Source organism: Phyllobates terribilis, unplaced genomic scaffold (genome assembly GCF_046119375.1).
Source record: "Phyllobates terribilis strain yellow unplaced genomic scaffold, ASM4611937v1 Scaffold_12__6_contigs__length_324123572, whole genome shotgun sequence".
NCBI lineage: Eukaryota > Metazoa > Chordata > Amphibia > Anura > Dendrobatidae > Phyllobates > Phyllobates terribilis.
Window position 1 is genome coordinate 203,591,407 of NW_027362772.1, and position 21,214 is coordinate 203,612,620.

At 43.4% G+C, this 21,214-nt stretch overlaps 1 protein-coding gene across 2 annotated transcripts in view; it reads right to left on the minus strand.

The window, feature by feature from the left end:
• Positions 1-2,893: 2,893 nt before the first annotated feature.
• LOC141172417 (NXPE family member 2-like) overlaps positions 2,894-21,214 on the minus strand; it is a 348,707-nt gene continuing 330,386 nt past the window's right edge. For both annotated transcript variants that reach the window (XM_073656625.1, XM_073656624.1), the window contains exon 6: positions 2,894-3,601. In XM_073656625.1, coding sequence (XP_073512726.1) covers positions 3,063-3,601 — 539 coding nt within the window. In that variant the 3' untranslated portion in view covers positions 2,894-3,062. The remainder of the gene's footprint in view (positions 3,602-21,214) is intronic.

Consider the following 21,214-nt stretch of genomic DNA (forward strand, 5'->3'; position numbering starts at 1 on the left):
GGTAAAAAAATAAAAATAAAAAACGAAGCAAAAAACAATGCTTTATAATCATACTCCCAAACAAAAAATGGAATAACACGCGATCAAAAAGACGAATATAAATAAAAATGGTGCCGCTGAAAACGTCATCTCGTCCCGCAAAAAACAAGCTGCCATACAGCTCCATCAGCCGAAAAATAAAAAAGTTATAGCTCTCAGAATAAAGCTATGCTAAAAAATATTTTTTTCTATAAAATTGCTTTTATTATGTAAAAGTGCAAAACATAGAAAAACGATATAAATGTGGTACCGCTGTAAATGTACTGACCCGAAGAATAAAGCTGCCTTATCAATTTTACCACATGCGGAACAGAATAATAAAAAAAAAAAAAACAATTCCTGAATTGTTGGTTTTTGTTTATTCTGCCTCCCAATAATAGGAATAGAAAGCGATCAAAAAATGTCATGTGCCTGAAAATGGCACCAATAACTACGTCAACTCATCCCGCAAAAAACAAGCCATCACATGACTCTGTATGCCAAAATCTGGAAAAATTATAGCTCTCAAAATATGGCGATGCAAAAACTAGATTTTACAAAAAATGGGTCTTTTAGTGTGTGACAGCTGTCAGTCATAAAAACCCCATATGATTCTGGTATCACTGTAATCACACCGACCCGAAGAATAAAGTCGTCTAATCACTTATACCGCACGAGGAACGGCGTAAAAAATAAACTCTCGGGTTAGGGTTGGGCTAGGGTTAGGGCTGGGTTTGGGGTTAGGGTTCTGATGGGGTTGGGATTTTTTTCAAAAGTAAGAAAAAAAGATGACGATATGACGACTAGTGTTGAGCGCAAGTGCTCGCTACTTGAGTTTGCATCGGGTGCTCGGGTATGCATTGAGTATCGTGGGTATTTGAGTTACATGCTCGAGTTTCCGCCCCATATGCTTCGCGGCCAAAAAAACTTTGCGGGGATTGCCTGCCATGCATGAGCGATCCCCGCATGTTTTTTTTTGGTTGTCTAATAACCGTGAAACATGCGGGGCAGGGACTCGAGCATGTCACTCGAGCACGTCACTCGAGCACACGCAGTACATGGTGCATACCTGAATACCCGATGCAAACTCAAGAAGCGAGCACTTGCGCTCAAGACTAATGACAACTTATTCAATATGATGACCTAATGTTATCAAATTCTGTGTCGTACCTCTGGGTTCAAAATGTTCACTATACACCTTAATAAAATCCTTGAGGGGTATAGTTTCCAAAATGGGGTCACTTGTGGGGGAGCTCCACTGTTTACTCACATCAGGGGCTCTCCAAACGTGACATGGTGTCCGCTAACAAATTGAATGGAAAATTGGCTCAAATTGTTAGCGGACGCCATGTTGCATTTGGAGAGTCCCTGTGTGCCTAAACATTGGAGCTCCCCCACAAGTGACCCCATTTTGGAAACTAGACCCCCCAAGGCACCTATATAGATGCATAGTGAGCACTTGGAACCCCCAGATGCTTCACAAATTGATTCGTAAAAATGAAAAAGTGGATGAAAAAATACTTTTTCATTTTTACGAATCAATTTGTGAAGCACCTGGGGGTCCCAAGTGCTCACTATGCATTTAGATAGGTGCCTTGGGGGGTCTAGTTTCCAAAATGAGGTCACTTGTGAGGGAGCTCCAATGTTTAGGCACATCAGGGGCTCTCCAAACGCAACATGGCGTCCGCTAATTATTCAAGCAAATTTTACAATCAAAAAGTCAAATGGCGCTCCTTCCCTTCCGAGCCCTGCCGTGCGCCCAAACAGTGGTTTTTCCCCACATATGGGGTATCTGCGTTCCCAGGGGAAATTGCACAACAAATTTTGGGGTCCATTTTTTCCTGTTACCCCTGCGAAAATAAAAAAAATTGGGTCTAAAGTAACATTTTTGTGAAAAAAGTTAAATGTTCATTTTTTTCTTCCACATTCAAAAAATTCCTGTGAAGCACCTGAAGGGTTAATAAAGTTCTTGAATGTGGTTTTGAGCACCTTGAGGGGTGCAGTTTTTAGAATGGTGTCACTTTTGGGTATTTTCTGTCATAAACACCTCTCAAAGTGACTTCAAATGTGATGTGGTCCCTAAAAAAAATGGTTTTGTAAATTTTGTTGGAAAAATGAGAAATCGCTGGTCAAATTTTAACCCTTATAGCTCCCTAACAAAAAAAAATTTTGGTTCCAAAACTGCTGATGTAAAGTACACATGGGAAATGTTATTTATTAAGTATTTTGTGTGACATATCTCTCTGATTTAAGGGCATAAAAATTCAAATTTTGAAAATTGCAAAATTTTCTAAATTTTCGACAAATTTCCGTTTTTTTCACAAATAAACGCAAGTGATATCGAAGAAATTTTACCAAAATCATGAAGTACAATATGTCACGAAAAAACATTCTCAGAATCAGGGGGATCTGTTGAAACGTTCCAGAGTAATTACCTCATAAAGTGACAGTGGTCAGAATTGTAAAAATTGGCCTGGTCATTAACGTGCAAACCACCCTTGGGAGTTAAGGGGTTAAAATCCCATTTTCATATGCCCTCTGAATTAAATTAGTGAATTTGGGTTTAAACATAGGCAGGGGGTCTTTGTCCAATTTTCTATATGTAGACAAATCATCCAATTGATTACAATGAAAGGTAACATCATGTAGGTGATGCTACATCTCACCCCTCCTGTACACTGACCTTGGCCAAGATAAGAAAATGCTCATAAAATACTTGCTCTGCGTTAGCATAATCAGGTGTCCAAAAGAAAGTTGGAGTCATTAAACTTTATATTTTATTATCTTATTTTATACTTTATTATTTTATATTTATTATCCAATATTTTCTAATATTATTTAATATTATCTAATATTAATTAGCCATAGTGGCCAGTCTGATTATTTTTTAATTCAGATAATGATATGATAAATATAAAACATTATCAAAACTTTTGAAAAAGTGTATTTACATTTTTCAGTGTACATTGGTGGTGAACTATACAGTCATTAGTCAGAACTTTTTTTTTATTTTAAGACATAAACGGAACAGTATTCTATCTATTTCAGGTGCATATATATGTCATTAACATATTCACCTCATTTCTTATATAAGGTTCTTGTGGGTGAATTTGATTTGTATTAAATGCTGTAGTCATGTCCCAGCCATTGACAAATCCAACATTGAGATCTTTGAAGATTATTTCCATTATGAAGTAGTGAATATATGCATGGAAATCACTCATTCCTTCATACTCATTTTCCATCTCACTTGTGTTCTCAGTCTTAATGATCACTTTTGTTTCTGGGCTTCTGAGAAAGAGACGTTCTATAGCATGACGAATGTTGAGGAGTCTTCGAATGTAGTGATGAACAGGGAATAATCTGAAATGTACTCCAATGTTTAGCGCAATCACGGTATGCTCATTGCCTCCAATAAGGTCGATTTCACGTGGGATAGAGCGCTCTTCTCTGAGAGATACAAATGCCAAGTTCACAAATGGCCTGCCATGTCTTTTCCAAACTACATGTATATTCCGTTCAATGTCCACACCTAAATGCTTTTGTGCCCACCCAGTTTCATAGACATTAAGCAATTTCAATGCTGAAAAAGTAATATAAATTATAGTAAAAATAAATGTCTTTATTAATCAGATACATACATTGGTATATAACATTATTATATTGTCAGATAAATGAATAGGAAAGTAGAATAAAAAATACCCCTAATCTGATTTATTTTTTAGTAAAAAAAAATTTGCATTAATTGAATTTTTCAAAGTATAAAATTGAAAAAAAAAAAAGAATTTGCAATATTAAAGCAGTTGTATAATGACTAGTAAGGAGTGTGTAAGATACATGTCGCATATCACTATGTATTAAAAGAAAAAAAAACGTTGGTAATTCTGAGTAAGCAGAGGGAAATTACAATAATGTTCTGTCTGGTTTCCTTGGCTGGATCTTAAAGCCCACAAGTACAAGTTTTACTCCAAACCAACCCATTGATTAACCAATCTACTACCCTCATAAAAATTGAAGCCTGATGATATTTTTTTACATCATGTTGCACTGCTACCCCCATGTGACTTCAATCTACACAGTACTCTAAATTGCATTCTAGGTCGGGTCATACCCCAAATGAATCTAGCTACAACCCTATTGAGACATTGGAAAAAAGCCTGGAATTTGTAAGGGTGTGACAGCGACTGTAATATGCCTCTCCTCATTAAAACAGCGTTTGTAAAGGTGTGTGTTTTTATATGCAATTTTATTGCATTTTTGTGACTGTTCTAATATGTGAAACTGTATGTAGTTTTATATGCACTAATGTAAGCGGTTTCTCCTATCGTTTTGTGACTAATGTACAATGTTATTTGTGTTTAAGATACAGGAAAAGTATAGGATACAGTTTAATGCTTAGGTTAGAGATAACTAGTGACTCTAAATAGATGGGGACATAAGGTATAGTATAAGGCTGATAGTCTTAGGAATGGGAAATATGCAGTGGTGGGCATATTAGGAATAGAAAGTGGAGCTTAGGGTTAGATACAGTTAATATGTTAGGGACCAGCCCAGCAAGGGATAGGCTGGTCATATAAAAACGGGAGCACTTCCTGGTTAATTGAGATTGAGAGAGAGATACAGTTTTAGAGAGCTTTCCAGGCAGGAGGGATGGAGGGCAGGAGAAGTACTGATTGTTCTCGTAGTATGAGAATGTCAGAGACTTTCTTCAGTGGACATTCCAGTGACGTACGGGACCTATAGCCCAAACTAGGCACTGGGAAGTGTGCCTTTTTCCTTTCCAACAAGTGGAAGCCGGACTGGGAGACGGAACAGATCTTATTAGTACTGAGGAGCCGAATGGAGTATCCGGGGGGCTGAAGGAGCCAGTACGCAAAGGGATAGCTCAGGCTGAACAAACAGAGAACATGGAAACATACTGTGCTGTATCATCAATTGAACTTGGACTGTTAACCACTTAATGACCGGAGCATTTTCCGTTTATGAGTTTTCATTTTTTGCTCCCCTCGTTCCCAGGGCCATAACTTTTTTATTTTTCTATCAATATGGCCATGTGAGGGCTTATTTCTTGCAGGACGAGTTGTACTTTTGAACATCACTGGTTTTACCATATCGTGTACTGGAAAATGGGAAAAAAATTCCAAATACGGTGAAATTGCAAAAAAAGTGTAATACCACAGTTGTTTGTTTTTTTTACCACTGTCACTGAATGCTAAAACTGACCTATCATTATTTATATATCATTCTCCAGGTCATTATGAGTTCATAGATAACAAACATGTTTAGGTTCTTTTTAATTTAAGTGGTGAAAAAAAAATCAATATTTGCTAAAAAAAAAGTCTCCATTTTCCGAGACCTGTAGCGTCTCCATTTTTCATGATCTGGGGCAGGGTGAGAGCTTATTTTTTGCGCGCCAAGCTGATGTTTTTAATATATACCATTTTGGGGTAGCTCCAATGTTTTGATCACCTGATATTGCATTTTATTGCAATGTTGCGGCGATCAAAAAAACGTGATTCTGGCGTTTAGAATTTTTTTCTTGTTACGCCGTTTACCGATCAGATTAATTCTTTTTTTATATTGATAGATCGGGCGATTCTGAATGTGGAGATACCAAATATGTGCATTTTTTTATTGTTTTATTTCGAATGGGGCGAAAGGGGGGTGATTTCAACTTTTATTTTTTTTTAAAACTTTTTTTTACACTTTATATTTGCTTCAATAGTCTTCATGGGAGCAGTTATCTGATCCCCTCTACTACATACAGGATGATGAGTAGATCACGTGTATATAGCAGAAATGCTCACTTGCTATGAGCATCGACCACTGGGCGGCGCTTGTAGCAATCCAGACGTGACAACCACAGGGGTCTGCTGCAGACTCCGGGTTGGTAAGCCAACCCATCGGTGACTCACGATCACGTGACGGGGTCACTGATGGGTGGAGTCAGTGACGCGCTTCCCAGAAGCACGAGTTAAATGCCGCTGTCAGATTGACAGCGGCATTTAACTGGTTAACAGCCGGGGGTGGATCGCGATTCCACCCGGGGCTGTTGCGGGCACATGTCAGCTGTATAAATCAGCTGAGATATGCCCAGTTCAGCTCGGGCTCAGCGCCGGAGCCCACGCTGAACCGGGGGTACCGACGTGATGAGTACTAATACGCACCACGTCGGAAAGGGGTTAAGTAAAGTTGGGTTGTTTGATAAGAAGCGAGTGCCCCCTGATTTGTGTGTGCTGTTCCTAGGCCAAAGAACGTGGATGAAGCGGAGGCCTAAGAAACTGGGACACTGTTTATTTGTGGGGTGTCAGGGCATGGGAACGCAGCCCCTCAACCATAACTACTGCCCTACGCACCTTGCAAACTATTTGAAATAAATACAATTATGTCAAGAAATATTTAGCCAGTGTCACAAGTTTTGGCATTTTAGCCATTTACCAAAGCATATTCATGATACAGATATATAATCAATATGGGCTTCAAGTGCAGACTCTCAGCTTTAATGTTACACGCACGCCGCTAGGTTCAGATAGGGTGAGACGGGTTTCATGAATTTGTTGGAACTCTGGGGGAACTGTTACTCAGGGCAACCATAGGCTGCAGCTTCTCTTGGGCACACGATAGATCCAATTGCTGACCAGACACATCTGACAAGAGTCTTTTTCAACAGTTTAACAGTGGATTTATTCAAGTACGACCAGTACCATTTAACTCTTTGTAGAAACAGGCTTCACCACTGTATAGTCTATTAAAGCAGGTACAGTAACGGCAGTCTCTTCAGTAGCACAGTTCAGCACAGATTAGATCTCTTAGCAGCACACTTCTATGCATACACAACCACAAACGTTTCCTTCAGAAGGACACAATAGAACACAGCATTCTTTATCCTGCATGGAGATGGAGGGGGGGGAGGGTTTGATGAGGTAGATAATCCCTGTGACAATTCCTTCCAGTCCTTTATCTTCCTGCCCGATAATACTCTGCACTGTTAGTTTACCTGACCTGTGTTTAGTTTCTCTCCTGATCTGAGTCCTGTTCAGTTGCCTTTTGTCAGATACAAACAACACCACCTTTCTCTTCGGCTTCAGCCAGACTACAATAACAAGTTCCCCACAATCCCCCTGGGGCTCTGCTAAAAACACTCCGTCTCCTGTGACTATGTTAACCCCTCTAAATGCTGGATGCTTCTGGAGCATAACACTTCCTGTCTCTTGTGCTTGTTGCTTGTATTACTTCTATTAGTTGATGGATGCCTTTGAAGCAGCAGCACTACTTCGGCATGTCACATTCATTTGAGGATATTCACATCCTTGCTGTGAATGCACAACATGCTGTCAAAGGAGCTCTCAATGAAAGAGAAACAGACCATTATTAGACTGAAAAAAACAGAAGAAAACATCAGAGAGATAGCAGAAATGTTAGGATTGGCCAAATCATCAGATTGGTACATTCACAAAGAAAAGGAGCACACTGGTGAGCTTGGGAACTCAAAAAGACCTGGGCATCCACAGAAGACAACAGTGGTGGATGATCGCAGAATCCTTTCCATGGTGAAGAAAAACTCATTCACAACATCCACCTGTGATTGATCATGTTGAGGGGCACTCACTTCACCGGGTCAATCAAAGCACACATGCAACATTTTCCAGTAATCTAAAGTCCAGCAGTTTATTACACATCATAAACTGCTTATAACATAGTCCATCTCAGTGGCTCGCAGGAATGTTACACACGTAATATCCTAGAGCCTTTCAGTGGCAGCTATGCCCGCTTGGCTTCAGATACAGTCCTCAGCAAGGTAACAACATCAATGTCCATATCAAGCACGGTCTTTTACATTTGCCGGGTCTAGCTGCTTCCATCAGCTCTGTTCTGCCACAGCTGTGGTTTAAGGCTCACCGGATGTGGCCTCCAGGCCTCGTGCCTTCCAGGGCTAATTGTGTCCCAGGCACAGAGATCAGGTCTCTTGACTCACTCCATTTCAAAAAACACCCGGTTATATATATCCCTCTGTGCGCACAGGACCTAAAGGGAAGGGGTGAACCTATATGAGATGTAACACATACATGGGGAGGTGCGTGGTCAGCTAGAACACACCCCCTCAGACACTTTGGCAATGCAGCAGGCCGCTGCATTACACACCCAAGTGAAGAACACTCTCCAGGAAATGGTGTTTCAATACCACTTGCTCACACGTGTGTATAAATCAGATGAATGCAATCCAAAAAAAATCTGTGCAGATGTGCCTATTTTTTCTCAGCAGTATTTGACATGAGAAAAAAAAATTGAAGAATAAATTGCAGCATTCTGGAATTTCACTGTGAAGTCACATGGGTGCGAAAAAAAATCATATGGCCATATGGACCTTCAGTATGGCATCTGATTTCCATGGATACATTACAATTCTGCAGCATAGGAAACTGTAAATGGTCCTGTAAATTATTAATAGCTGCTGAGCAAAAAACAGATTGTATACAGAAAGAACATGGATGACAAGTGAGAAAAAAAATCATCCGAATCTCCTGGATGAGAATGGGATAGATTATTTATACGCATTTGTGAGCGTACCCCAAGTCTACCATAGAGAGAAGACTTCATAAGAACAAATACAGAGGGTTCATAACAAGGTGCAAACCATTAATCAGCCTTAAAAATAGAAAAGCCAGATTTGACTTTACCAAAAAACATTTAAAGAAGCCGCCCAGTTCTGGAAAAACATTCTTTGGAAAGATAATACTAAGATCAACCTGTTACAGAATGATGGGAAGCATACCACATCCTCTGTAAATCAAGGTGGAGGAAGTATGATGGCATGAGCATGCATGGCTTCCAATGACACTTGGTCACTAGTGTTTATTGATTGGACGACTCTTCGCAGTACATATAGACAATGACCCAAAACATACTGCGAAAACAAACCATTTTATTTATGGAGGAGTTTTTGTAGAAAAATGGTTGCAGTTCCTAAACGTTTCACAGGATATTTTTGTTCAACCCCTTTAATTAAATCTGAATTCAATTCAATTGCATCTCAGTTGTTTCATTTTAAATAAAAAATAGTGACATGCAGAGTCCAAATCTTGAAAAGTCAGTCACTGTCCAAATATGTCTAAACCTAACTATGTAAATATCTGGGCAAAGTGTCCATCTTAACCACATTAATGCAGACAAACCAAGAAAGCCACTTCAGTTTGTAGTCCTCCAAATCATTAATGGCTTTCTGCAGAGCAAGAGTATAATTCGGATGGTATAGATCTAGGTTCTGTGGATTTTGTGTGCCCAAGTACACTACCGTTCAAAAGTTTGGGGTCACCCAGACAATTTTGTGTTTTCCATGAAAACTCCTACTTTTATTTATCAAATGAGTTGTAAAATGAATAGAAAATATAGTCCAGACATTGACTAGGTTAGAAATGATGGTTTTTATTTGAAAGAATCATTTTCTCCTTCAAACTTTGCTTTCGTCAAAGAATGCTCCCTTTGCAGCAATTACAGCATTGCAGACCTTTGGCATTCTAGCTGTTAATTTGCTGAGGTAATCTTGAGAAAATTCACCCCATGCTTCCTGAAGCCCCTCCCTCCCTCCCACAAGTTGGATTGGCTTGATGGGCACTTTTTGAGTACCATACGGTCAAGCTGCTCTCACAACAGCTCAATGGGGTTGAGATCTGGTGACTGCACTGGCCACTCCATTATAGATAGAATACCAGCTGCCTGCTTCTTCCCTAAATAGTTCATGCATAATTTGGAGGTGTGCTTTGGGTCATTGTCCTGTTGTAGGATGAAATTGGCTCCAATCAAGCGCTGTCCACAGGGTATGGCATGGCGATGCAAAATGGAGTGATAGCCTTCTTTATTCAAAATCCAATTTACCTTGTACAAATCTCCCACTTTACCAGCACCAAAGCAACCCCAGACCATCGCATTACCTCCACCATGCTTGACAGATGGCGTCAGGCACTCTTCCAGCATCTTTTCAGTTGTTCTGTGTCTCACAAATGTTCTTCTGTGTGATCCAAACACCTCATACTTTGATTGATTCGTCAGTCCATAAAACTTTTTTCCAATCTTCCTCTGTACAATGTCTGTGTTCTTTTGCCCATATTAATCTTTTCCTTTTATTAGCCAGTCTCAGATATAGCTTTTTCTTTGCCACTTTGCCCTGAAGGACAGCATCCCGGAGTCACCTCTTCACTGTAGACGTTGTCACTGGTGTTTTATGTGTACTATTTAATGAAGCCGCCAGTTGAGGAGCTGTGAGGCATCGATTTCTCAAACTAGAGACTCTAATGTACTTGTCTTTTTGCTCAGTTGTGCAGCGGGGCCTCCCACTTCTCTTTCTACTCTGGTTAGAGCCTGTTTGTGCTCTCCTCTGAAGGGAGTAGTACACACCGTTGTAGGAAATCTTCAGTTTCTTGGCAACTTCTCGCATGGAATAGCCTTTATTTCTAAGAACAAGAATAGACTGTCGAGTTTCACATGAAAGTACTCTTTTTCGGGCCATTTTGAGAGTTTCATAGAACAAGCAAATGTAGTGCTCCAGATTCTCAACTAACTCAAAGGAAGGTCAATTTTACAGTTTCTCAAATCAGCCAAACAGTTTTCAGCTGGGCTAACATACTTGTGCCAGGATTTTTCGAAACATCCATTAGCCTTCTTACATAGTTAGCAAACACAATGTACCATTAAAACACTGGAGTGGTGGTTGTTGGAAATGGGCCTCTATACACCTATGTAGATAATTGCAATAAAAACAAGACGTTTGCAGCTAGAATAGTCATTTACCACATTAGCAATGTATAGAGTGTATTTCTGATTCATTTAATGATAGCTTCATTGAAAAATTGTGCTTTTCTTTCAAAAATAATGAAATTTCTAAATGACCCCACCTTTTGAACGGTAGTGTATTTCATGGCCAAGGACTGTCGTTTACAGGGGAATGTTGAAACCGATGTATCAGATCAAGTTCACGAGTAAAATTAATGTTCTCGGTTTTTCATATTAACCTTAAAATTACTTAGTTATCCAAAGCTTTCAAATATCTTATTTATGTATGGCAGAAATGGGGAACCTCAGGCCGAGGGCTTTGAAGACCTTTTATCTGGCTCCCGGTTATCTTCCCTGGGACCACAGTGCTTGGGCTGGCAGCTGTATTTTGCTGGCTGCTGGACCTTTCATGTCTTCTTGCTCTGTGAGCACATGCACACAGTGTTCATTACTGAACGCTGAGGCGCGTGCAATGAAAGTTTACGTCCTGACACCAGTGCAAGCCTCAGGACATACTTTGTGGGCGGAGTTAGTGCACAATTTGTATGGCCCCCAAAGGATGGTATAAATATCCAAATAGCTCTTTGTAAAAAAAAATGGTTCACCACCCAAGATGTATGGTATTAATACACTGCTGAAAAAAAATAAAGGGAACACTTAAACAACAGACTATAACTCCAAGTAAATCAAACTTCTGTGAAATCAAACTGTCCACTTAGGAAGCAACACTGATTGACAATCAATTTCACATGCTATTGTGCAGATGGAATAAACAATAGATGGAAATTATTGGCAATTATCAAGACACCCTCAATAAAGAAGTGGTTCTGCAGGTGGGGACCACAGACCACATCTCAGTACTAGTGTTGAGCCACCCCCGTAGTGTTCGAGTTCGGTTCGTCGAACACCCGTGTGTTCGCCGAACTGTTCGTCGAACTGTTCGTCGAACACCTTCGAACACCGTTAAAACCAATGGCAGGCAAACAAAAACACATAGAAACACATAGAAAACACCTTCAAAGGTGTCCAAAAGCTGACAAACTGCTCAGAAGACATAACTAACACATGGAAAAGTGACAAGTACATATAGTCATGCGAAAAGAAAAGAGGTGGAGGAGTAAAAGGAGGGGGAGACACAGATATAGGCATGTCATGCCCTTCTAAAATCCAAAAAGTGAGAAGCCGACACGTTCAGTCCGCTCCTGCCCGTGCCACCTCCGCGTCGCCGGGTTTGTGCCAGAGCCGCGGTGAACCCTGACGGCCAGCCCCCCTCTCCCAATACTGGTGCCTGTCCGCTGGTGGGTCGAGCGAGCCCCCCTGTGGTGGAGGCAGCTCTAAGCTTTTTAATTTAAATTGTCTCTCTAATTTGAATGAATACACTTTAAATCCATTTACAAGGATCTATTGGAGGGCAAGTCTCATGCCAGCAGCCGCGTAATTCCAGCTCCAGTAGCGTCCACTAAAGCTGCTGCAGTTAAAAAGCTTTTATAAGGATCGAGCTCGGCTGTCCACCGCAAGGCATCCTACTGCCAGTCCCAGCCCCTATGCCTTGGGGTGCCTCCTGATGCTCTTCACTGAGTATCCCGTGGTCCCGAAGCATTTCCTTTGAAAAAATTAAGTGTCCAAACTACAGGTGGTGTAGCTTGCTTAACAGCCGGGATAATCCGCTGACTAGCAGACACTGCTACTAGGCACAAAGTATTTCCTGGGCTAGATGCAGTTAAAAATTTGTAATTAGATACTCTCGTTGGATGCTGAGAAAGCATTCCATAGAGTCTCCTGGCATGCCATATATGATTCTCTTAAAAAGCTTGGGGTAGGGGTCTAGGGGACCCTTTTATAGCCAAAATCACGGCCCTGTATCGCAATACGTCACCTAGGCTGAAGATAAATGGAACTGTAGCACCCTGAGGGCTCCGTTGCTACAGAGGTATTGCACCTCACCCAGAGGTGTGATATCTCACTCTCAGGTAAGGATGTAGTGTGGATCAGGACCCGACACCTGCATGCATTACACCACATTGCCGTGGGGCAGGGCGACCAATATGCCCCTGAGATGGGCACGACAGTCCCTGTCCCTGGCTGGAGTGGGGGGAGGGAACACTGAGGAAGGGGAACCCTGTAGTGCAGGAGCAGGGAGGAAGCAGTTCCTGGGTGCATTGAGAAGGGAGTATAAAAGGTGGGCACCATCTTAGTTCAGTGCAGAGAAGTCTGAGCAGAAGTGGCAGGGAGCAGGGGCTCTGCATGAGCTCTGCTCCGGAGGCGGGCCTAGTAACAGAGGCCCAGGCCTGGAAGAGAGAGAAGGAAGGAAGAGGAGCGGAGAAGGCTCCAGGAACGAGGAACGAAGGGATCCCAGGGGTGCGGACGGGCGAGTCGCCACCGCACGCCCGAATCCACCTGCGTGGAGGGGTCAGGCCAAAGGGGGAGAACGGTCCCCGAAACTAGTGGAGGCAGGAAACGACCCTCAGCTAGAAACAGGAGGCTGTGACATTTTATGTGGCGCAGCCCCTCTCTACACCCGCTAGGAAGGCACCACATAAGGTCAGGGAAACTGGCGCCAAGTTTACCAAGAGGAGGCCCGAGGCAGCCGGACAGAAGGGTTGGTAAGAAAGGCCAGACAAAGGACACACAAAGGGGGTCCTGTGAAGCGCTCCAAAGTTATCTGGGAGCTGTCTGAGCCCCTCACCTGGTGAGCACAGTACGACGTGGGCAGCCGTTACCTGCAGACGTGGTCTGGATAATAAGAACTGTGAGTAAAGGCCCTGGACTGCATCACTGACTCCGTGTCGTTACTGCTGCTGCCCTGCACCATCACCCCCATCCTCCGCATACACTGCCCTGAGGCTATACTCCTCCCGTGGGGAGTTATGCTACGCTCTGCTGCACCCACAACACCAGCCTCAGCGGTCTGCCCTGGAGCGGCGGTTCACTCTGACCGCAATCCACGGGTGGCGTAGTCGGACATTTAAACATCAAAACCACATAAATAGTTCCGCCACTGGTTTGACCGCCCTGAGCCACGGAACCGGGTCGCCGCCACGGAGACTACAACCACCAGCATCCACCAAAAAGGGTCCGGCTCCGGGTGTCCCAAGGCCCAGGGGGCGCGTCAGAACATTTTCATCACCTTTCACAATCACCAATGGGACAAGGCAGGGATGTTCTCTGTCCCCTCTCTTATACATCCTAGTGACGGAGCACCTGCTCTCATCAATTCGCCATAACCCCAATATTAGGTGGATTGAGGTGGGAGGCACCGAGTACAAGTGCTCTCTATTTGCTGATGATGTCCTAGTATATATCACTCAATCACATATATCCATCCATGCTTTTATGGCTGAAATAGATCACTTTGTTACATGGTCAAATTTTAAAATCAATGCAGCGAAGTCTGAGGCCCTCGATGTCTCCCTCCCCAAATCCATATAGGATTCCATCCAGTCCAACTTTCCCTTTGCCTGGCCCTCACAGGGTATCAAATACTTAGGAATTCCTATTCATAGAGACCTCTCCCATCTATGTTATCTTAATTTTGGGCCCTTTATTGAACAACGCCATACAGACCACGGTTGGCAAGTTAGAACTGTAAGATTCACTACGTGAACCACTGGTGTTTTGTGGAAAAGCACATGTACACTGTGTTCCAAATTATTATGCAAAAAGTGTTTAGGAGTGATAAGGGAAGAATTTGTTTGTTTGTCAGTTAAACTCATTGATGGTGATGTGTGTCAGGGCTCTTTATATCACTGTAAGCAATTGCAGACACCTGTGCTAATTAGTTTGGCAGGTGTGTCCAATGAAAGGCAAGACTACTTAAGAAGGCTGTCTCACATTATTAAGCAGCCTACATTTTCTGCCAAAATGGGAAAGAAAAAGGATGTGTCGGCTGCTGAGAAGCAACAAATTGTGGAGTGTTTAGGTCAAGGCATGACTACAATCAACATTGTGCGATGATCAGGATGAAGTGTCTTGGCAATCAAGAAGTATGTAGCTGATTCACAGTACACACGTGTGCGTGCTGATAAGGGCAAATTGAGGACTCTTTCCTACAGGCAATTACGTCAGGTTGAAAGAGCAGCGGCAAAAAAGCCTTGTCATAGCAGCAGACAAGTTTTTGAAGCTGCTGGTGCCTCCAACGTCCCCCGAACAACAAGATGCAGGGTCCTTCAGAGGTTTGCAGCTGTGCATACGCCATCCTGTCGACCTCCTCTATCCACTTCACACAAGCAGAAACGGCTCCAGTGGGCCAAACATTACATGAAGACTGATTTCAAAACTGTTTTGTTCACGGATGAGTGCCGTGCAGCGCTCGATGGTCCAGATGGATGGAGTGGAGGATGGCTGGTTGATGGACACCCCACGCAAACACGGCTACAGCACCAACAAGGAGGAGGTTGAGTAATGTTTTGGGCTGGAATCATGGGGAGAGAGATTGTCGGCCCCTTTAGGATCCCTGAAGGCGCTAAAGATGAACTCCATAATGTATGTGGATTTTCTCAAACAGCACTTCCTGCCATGGTTCAAGAAGAAGAACCGTGTATTTCACAGCAAGATCATTTTTTTGCATGATAATGCACCATCTCATGCTGCACATAAAACATCTGCATCTCTGGCTGATATGGGCATAAAAGGGGACAAACTTATGGTGTGACCCCCATGCTCCCCTGACCTCTACCCCATTCAGAACCTTTGGAGCATCATTAAAAGGAGTGTCTATGATGGCGGGAGGCAGTTCACATCTAAGCAACAGCTCTGGGAGGGTATTCTGTCCTCATGCAAAACAATTGAAGCAGAAACCATCCAAAGCTCATTTCGAACAAGGGGTCCTATGTGAAAATGTAACATCACCTAGAATAAAGTTTTGAGTTGAAAACTGTTTGATTTCAGTTTCTAACAACCTGCTAATGCTTATAATTTCAAAAATGAACATTTTTTTGGTCTTTATTAAAATGAAAAGGTTGATCGAAAAGTTTGGGGGATCTAAGAGTGTGGCAACCCAGTAGTCATGATTACTTCGAATTCTGACAATATGAGGGTCATGCTGCAGGTAGTGCAGCAAGAAGGCACTTATGTGTCTTGCGCATCTCGGAGCCCCAAAATTATTTTCCGGGCTAGATGCAGCTAAAAATTATTATTAATTTTAAATCTGGTGAAGCTTTAGTATAGATGGCCTAATAGGATCAGTGCTGCACACTGCTACAAAGCCCAAATTATTTTCCAGTCAAGATACAGATAAACATGATTAGTAATTTTAAATCTGGTGGAGCTTATTATAGATGGCCTAATAGAATCAGTGCTGCACACTGCTACAAAGCCCAAATTATTTTCCAGCCAAGATACAGATAAACATGATTAGTAATTTGAAAGCTTAAAACGGTTGGTAGGGTGATTTTAACCAATCATCAAGCTTTTACTCTCCCCAGGATGACACAGGGGTAGAAAAGTCGTTTCGGATCCATGATTTGTTCATCTTTATGAACGTGAGTCTGTCTACATTATCAGTGGAGAGCCGCGTGCGCTTATCTGTCAGCACACCACCAGCAGCGCTGAACACACGTTCAGACAGAACGCTGGCTGCGGGGCATGACAAGATCTCCAAGGCGTAAGTGGCTAGCTCCGGCCATTTATCCAGATTGGAAGCCCAAAAAGAGCAAGGGTCCAGTGACACAGTCATGGCTTCAATGTTTACTTGGAGATACTCCTGTACCATCGTCTCTAGGCATTGACTATGTGTCAGACTTCTTGTCTCCTGTGGCCTTGCAAAGGATGGGCTAAAAAAGTGGTGAAATGATTCCGCAAAATTGATGTTACCAGCAGATATTGTGGTTCTGTTACGGTTTGAGTGCTGAACACTTGACGGTCCCACGGTTGGCCAGTTGGAACTGTGAGATTCACTACGTGCACCACTGGTATTTTGTGGAAAAGCACATGTAAGATTCTGCAACAGTCTCTGCTGATACTCCTGCATGCGTGCATCCCTTTCTATGGCAGGAATAATTTCTGCAAATTTACTTTTGTACCGGGGATCTAACAGTGTGGCAACCCAGTAGTCAGGATTATTTCTAATTCTCACAATTTGAGGGTCATGTTGCAGGTAGTGCAGCAAGAAGGCACTCATGTGTCTTGCGCATCCAGGAGCACCAAGTCCCTGTTGTGTTGGTGGCGAGGTAACAATCATGCTTCCTTCCTCTGTCCTCTCCCCCCAACCTCGCACAACAGAAATGTGATCAAGGTCTCCCTCATCTGATGAGTCTTCCATCAGTTCGTCCTCCACTTCTTCCTGGGCTCCTGCACCTTCCTCACTAGTTTGGCTGCTACCATGCGCCCTGGTAAAACCATCTCCCCCACCCTCACATGCCTGCCGACTTGGTGCTGCCGACCGTCTGGACCTTGCAGATGTTAGCCCTTCCGCATACAACTCCTCCTCCTCTACTTCCTCCACCTCCTCTTGTGCCACCACCTGACTCCGAATTCTGTTTAACATGTGCTCCAGCATGTAAATCACCGGAATAGTCATGCTGATAATGGCATCGTCAGCACTAAACATCTTCGTCGCCATTTCAAAACTGTGCAGAAGGGTGCATAGGTCCCTGATCTGAGACCACTCCTCCAGCGTGATTTGCCCCACCTCTGGATCTCGTTGGCCCAGGCTATACGTCAGAACGTATTGCACCAGGGCTTGTCGGTGCTGCCACAGTCGCTGCAACATGTGCAGAGTTGAATTCCACCGGGTAGGCACATCGCATTTTAGCCGGTGAAGTGGCAGGCCCAACGACTTCTGTAGAGATGTAAGTCGCTGAGCTGCGGGATGCGAACAGCGGAAGTGAGCACACAGCGACCGTGCCCTCTGCAGAAGGCCATCTAGTCTGGGATAGTGGGCTAAAAATTGCTGGACAACCAGGTTCAACACATGAGCCATACAAGGCACGTGTGTGACATTGCCCCGGCGAAGGGCCGCACCCAGGTTTGCAGCATTGTCGCACACGGCCTTCCCTGGTTTCAGGTCCAGTGGAGACAACCATTCATGAAATTGGTTCTCCAGAGCTGACCACAACTCCTCAGCTGTGTGACTCACATTTCCCAGACATTTCAATGTAAAAACCGCCTGATGACGTTGAGCCCTACTGCCAGCATAGTAAGGAGGTGTGCAGGATCCCTTCTGCGCAGTTAGAAAGCTTGTGGCATGACCAGACAGGCTTTGGGTGCAGGTGGAAGACCGAGAGGAGGTTGAGGAGGCAGAAGCAGTGGAGGAACTTTGACATAAAGAGGATTGACGCACAACTCGTGGGGACGGCAAGACTTGGACAGCAGCCCCTTGTTCTGCTGTCACCATAGTTACCCAGTGCCCAGTCAGCAACATGTAACGCCCCTGTCCATGCCTACTCGTCCAAGTGTCTGTGGTGAAATGCACCCTGTCACACACAGAGTTTCTCAAAGAAGCGGTGATGTTGTGTGCGACATGCTGGTGGAGCGCAGGCACACCTTTTTTTGAGAAGTAGTGCCGACTGGGCATCTGGTACTGGGGCACTGCGACGGACATAAGGTCTCGAAAATCCTCTGTGTCCACCAGGCGGAAAGGCAGCATTTCTGTAGCCAAGAGCTTGCAGATGGTGAAATTCAACCTCTTAGCTTTCTCATGGCTAGGAGGAAATGGTCTTTTACTTGTCCACATCTGAGGGACCGAGGGCTGGCTATTGTGCTTAGACGGGGTTGATAAGGGTGTCCCCGGAAAACTGCCGGTCTGTGAGGAAGATGCAGGCGGACATGTTAGGTTGCCTTGATCCAAAGGTGGTGCTATCGATGTCGGACAGCGCTCAACACCAGCTGGTGTTACCACCTCCAAAGAAAATGATGACCTGCCAATCACGCTGGCTGTTGCGGGTAAAGAGGTGGCAGGTCTGCGCCCCAAAACAGGTGTGACTGCTGTCCCCCCAGTCACAGAGGATGAAGAGGCCGCGGATGCACAAGATATGGCAGACGGTGGTTGGCCCGGCCGGCTAGGCCGCATTGTAGCACAGTGAGCTTCCCACTGCAACTTATGCTTCATGTCCATGTGCCGGTTCATGCATGAAGTACTGAAACTATGTATTTTTTGGCCTCTACTTAGCTTTTGCTGACAAATGTTACAGATAACACGAGTTGGGTCATCTTTATTGATCTGAAAAAATGCCCAGACTATGCAAGACTTAGCACCCATGCGACCTGAAGAGCATCCACGACTTGTGATGAGAGGCAGAGTTGTGTTTGAGGATGCAGTTGTTGACGTGCTTCCAGTACTACGTCTCTGTCCAGGAAGGCGCAACCTGACCTCGTCGTCACTAGCATCTTCCTCCACCTCCTCTGCTGACCTCATCTCTTGGCTGACTGTGGGTTGACAGTAAGTGGGATCTCCAACCTCATCATCATCACCCTGTGCGTTATCACACCCGTCGTCCTCAGAGCCAACCTGTTCCTGCCCTGACAAAAAACTAAAGTTGTCGCTCCAATCAGGTATTTGATTCTTATCATCGTCTTCCTCATTGTCTCCACCAACAGGAGTTACAGTTTGGGAATGAGGGTCTACATTATGGTCAGAACCTTCTGCGTCTGGTCCTGGATCCGACTCATAAAGATTCTGGGCATCAGTGCAGATCACTTCCTCGTCTGGATTCACAGAAGCGCTGGATTCGACCTCTGATTCCCAGGCTATAGTATGAGTAAACAGCTCTGCAGACTCAACCATCTGTTCTACCTCATACTCAGACGGACAGCTGGAGATTTGGGAGCTGTGAGGAAGCAAGTGCGATTGGGGTGACACCTTTGAGGACTGGAGTATTTGTGATGTTGAAGTTGATGTGGAGGAGAGCCCACTTAAAGGAGCACTTAATATCCGTTGAAGCACCTGCTGTTTTTGTGCCTCATCTGGAATTTGTAGCGATTGGCGTGGCCGTAAGAAAGGGATCTTATCACATTGTCCGCTAAAAGAAGTAGACATTTTAGTTTGGCTGGAAGATGGTCTTTCTTCTGCAGATGTTACTGTTGCTTTAACACCTACCCCACGGACACAACCTTTTTTCCCCTTCTCAACACGCCTATTCCCCTTTCCACCAGCAGCAGGCCTTTTTCCACTCATTTTGGTGGTTAACTAATTCACAACTCTGGAGTTGTTTGCACAAAAAAACAATGGATGGGAACCGAGCAGAGCTGAGTGGCCAAACTGTGGTATTAGGCCAAAACTATTGGCTGGGTTAGATGCAGAAAAAAATTATATTCAATTTGCAACCTGATGGAGGTCAGTATAGATGGACTAATAGAACAAGTCCCACACACAGCTAGAAGCCCAAATATTTTTTCAGAGGTAGATGCAGAAAAATTTTTTATTCAGTTTGCAACCTGATGGAGGTCTGTATAGATGGATTAATAGAACAAGTCCCACACACAGCTAGAAGCCCAAATATTTTTTCAGAGGTAGATGCAGATAAAAATTATTTTTAATTTGCAACCTGATGGAGGTCAGTATAGATGGACTAATAGAGAAAGTCCCACACACTGCTAGAAGGCCAAATATTTTTTCAGAGCTAGATGCAGAAAAAAATTATATTCAGTTTGCATCCTGATGGAGGTCTGTATAGATGGATTAATAGAACAAGTCCCACACACAGCTAGAAGCCCAAATATTTTTTCAGAGGTAGATGCACATAAAAAATATTTTTAATTTGCAACCTGATGGAGGTCAGTATAGATGGACTAATAGAGAAAGTCCCACACACTGCTAGAAGGCCAAATATTTTTTCAGAGCTAGATGCAGATAAAAATTATTTTTAATTTGCAACCTGATGGAGGTCAGTATAGATGGACTAATACAACAAGTCCCACACACAGCTAGAAGCCCAATATTTTTTCAGAGGTAGATGCAGAAAAAAATATATTCAGTTTGCAACCTGATGGAGGTCAGTATAGATGGAGTAATAGAACAAGTCCCACACACAGCTAGAAGCCCAAATATTTTTTCAGAGGTAGATGCAGATAAAAATTATATTCAATTTGCAACCTGATGGAGGTCAGTATAGATGGACTAATAGAGAAAGTTCCACACACTGCTAGAAGGCCAAATATTTTTTCAGAGCTAGATGCAGATAAAAATTATATTCAATTTGCAACCTGATGGAGGTCAGTATAGATGGACTAATAGAACAAGTCCCACATACAGCTAGAAGCCCAAATATTTTTTCAGAGGTACTGTAGATGCAGATAAAAATTATTTTTAATTTGCAACCTGATCATAGAATCATAGAATCATAGAATGGTAGAGTTGGAAGGGACCTCCTGGGTCATCTGGTCCAACCCTCTGCTCAAAGCAGGATTCACTAGATCATCTCAGACAGATGTCTGTCCAGCCTCTGTTTGAAGACGTCCATTGAAGGGGAACTCACCACCTCTCGTGGCAGCC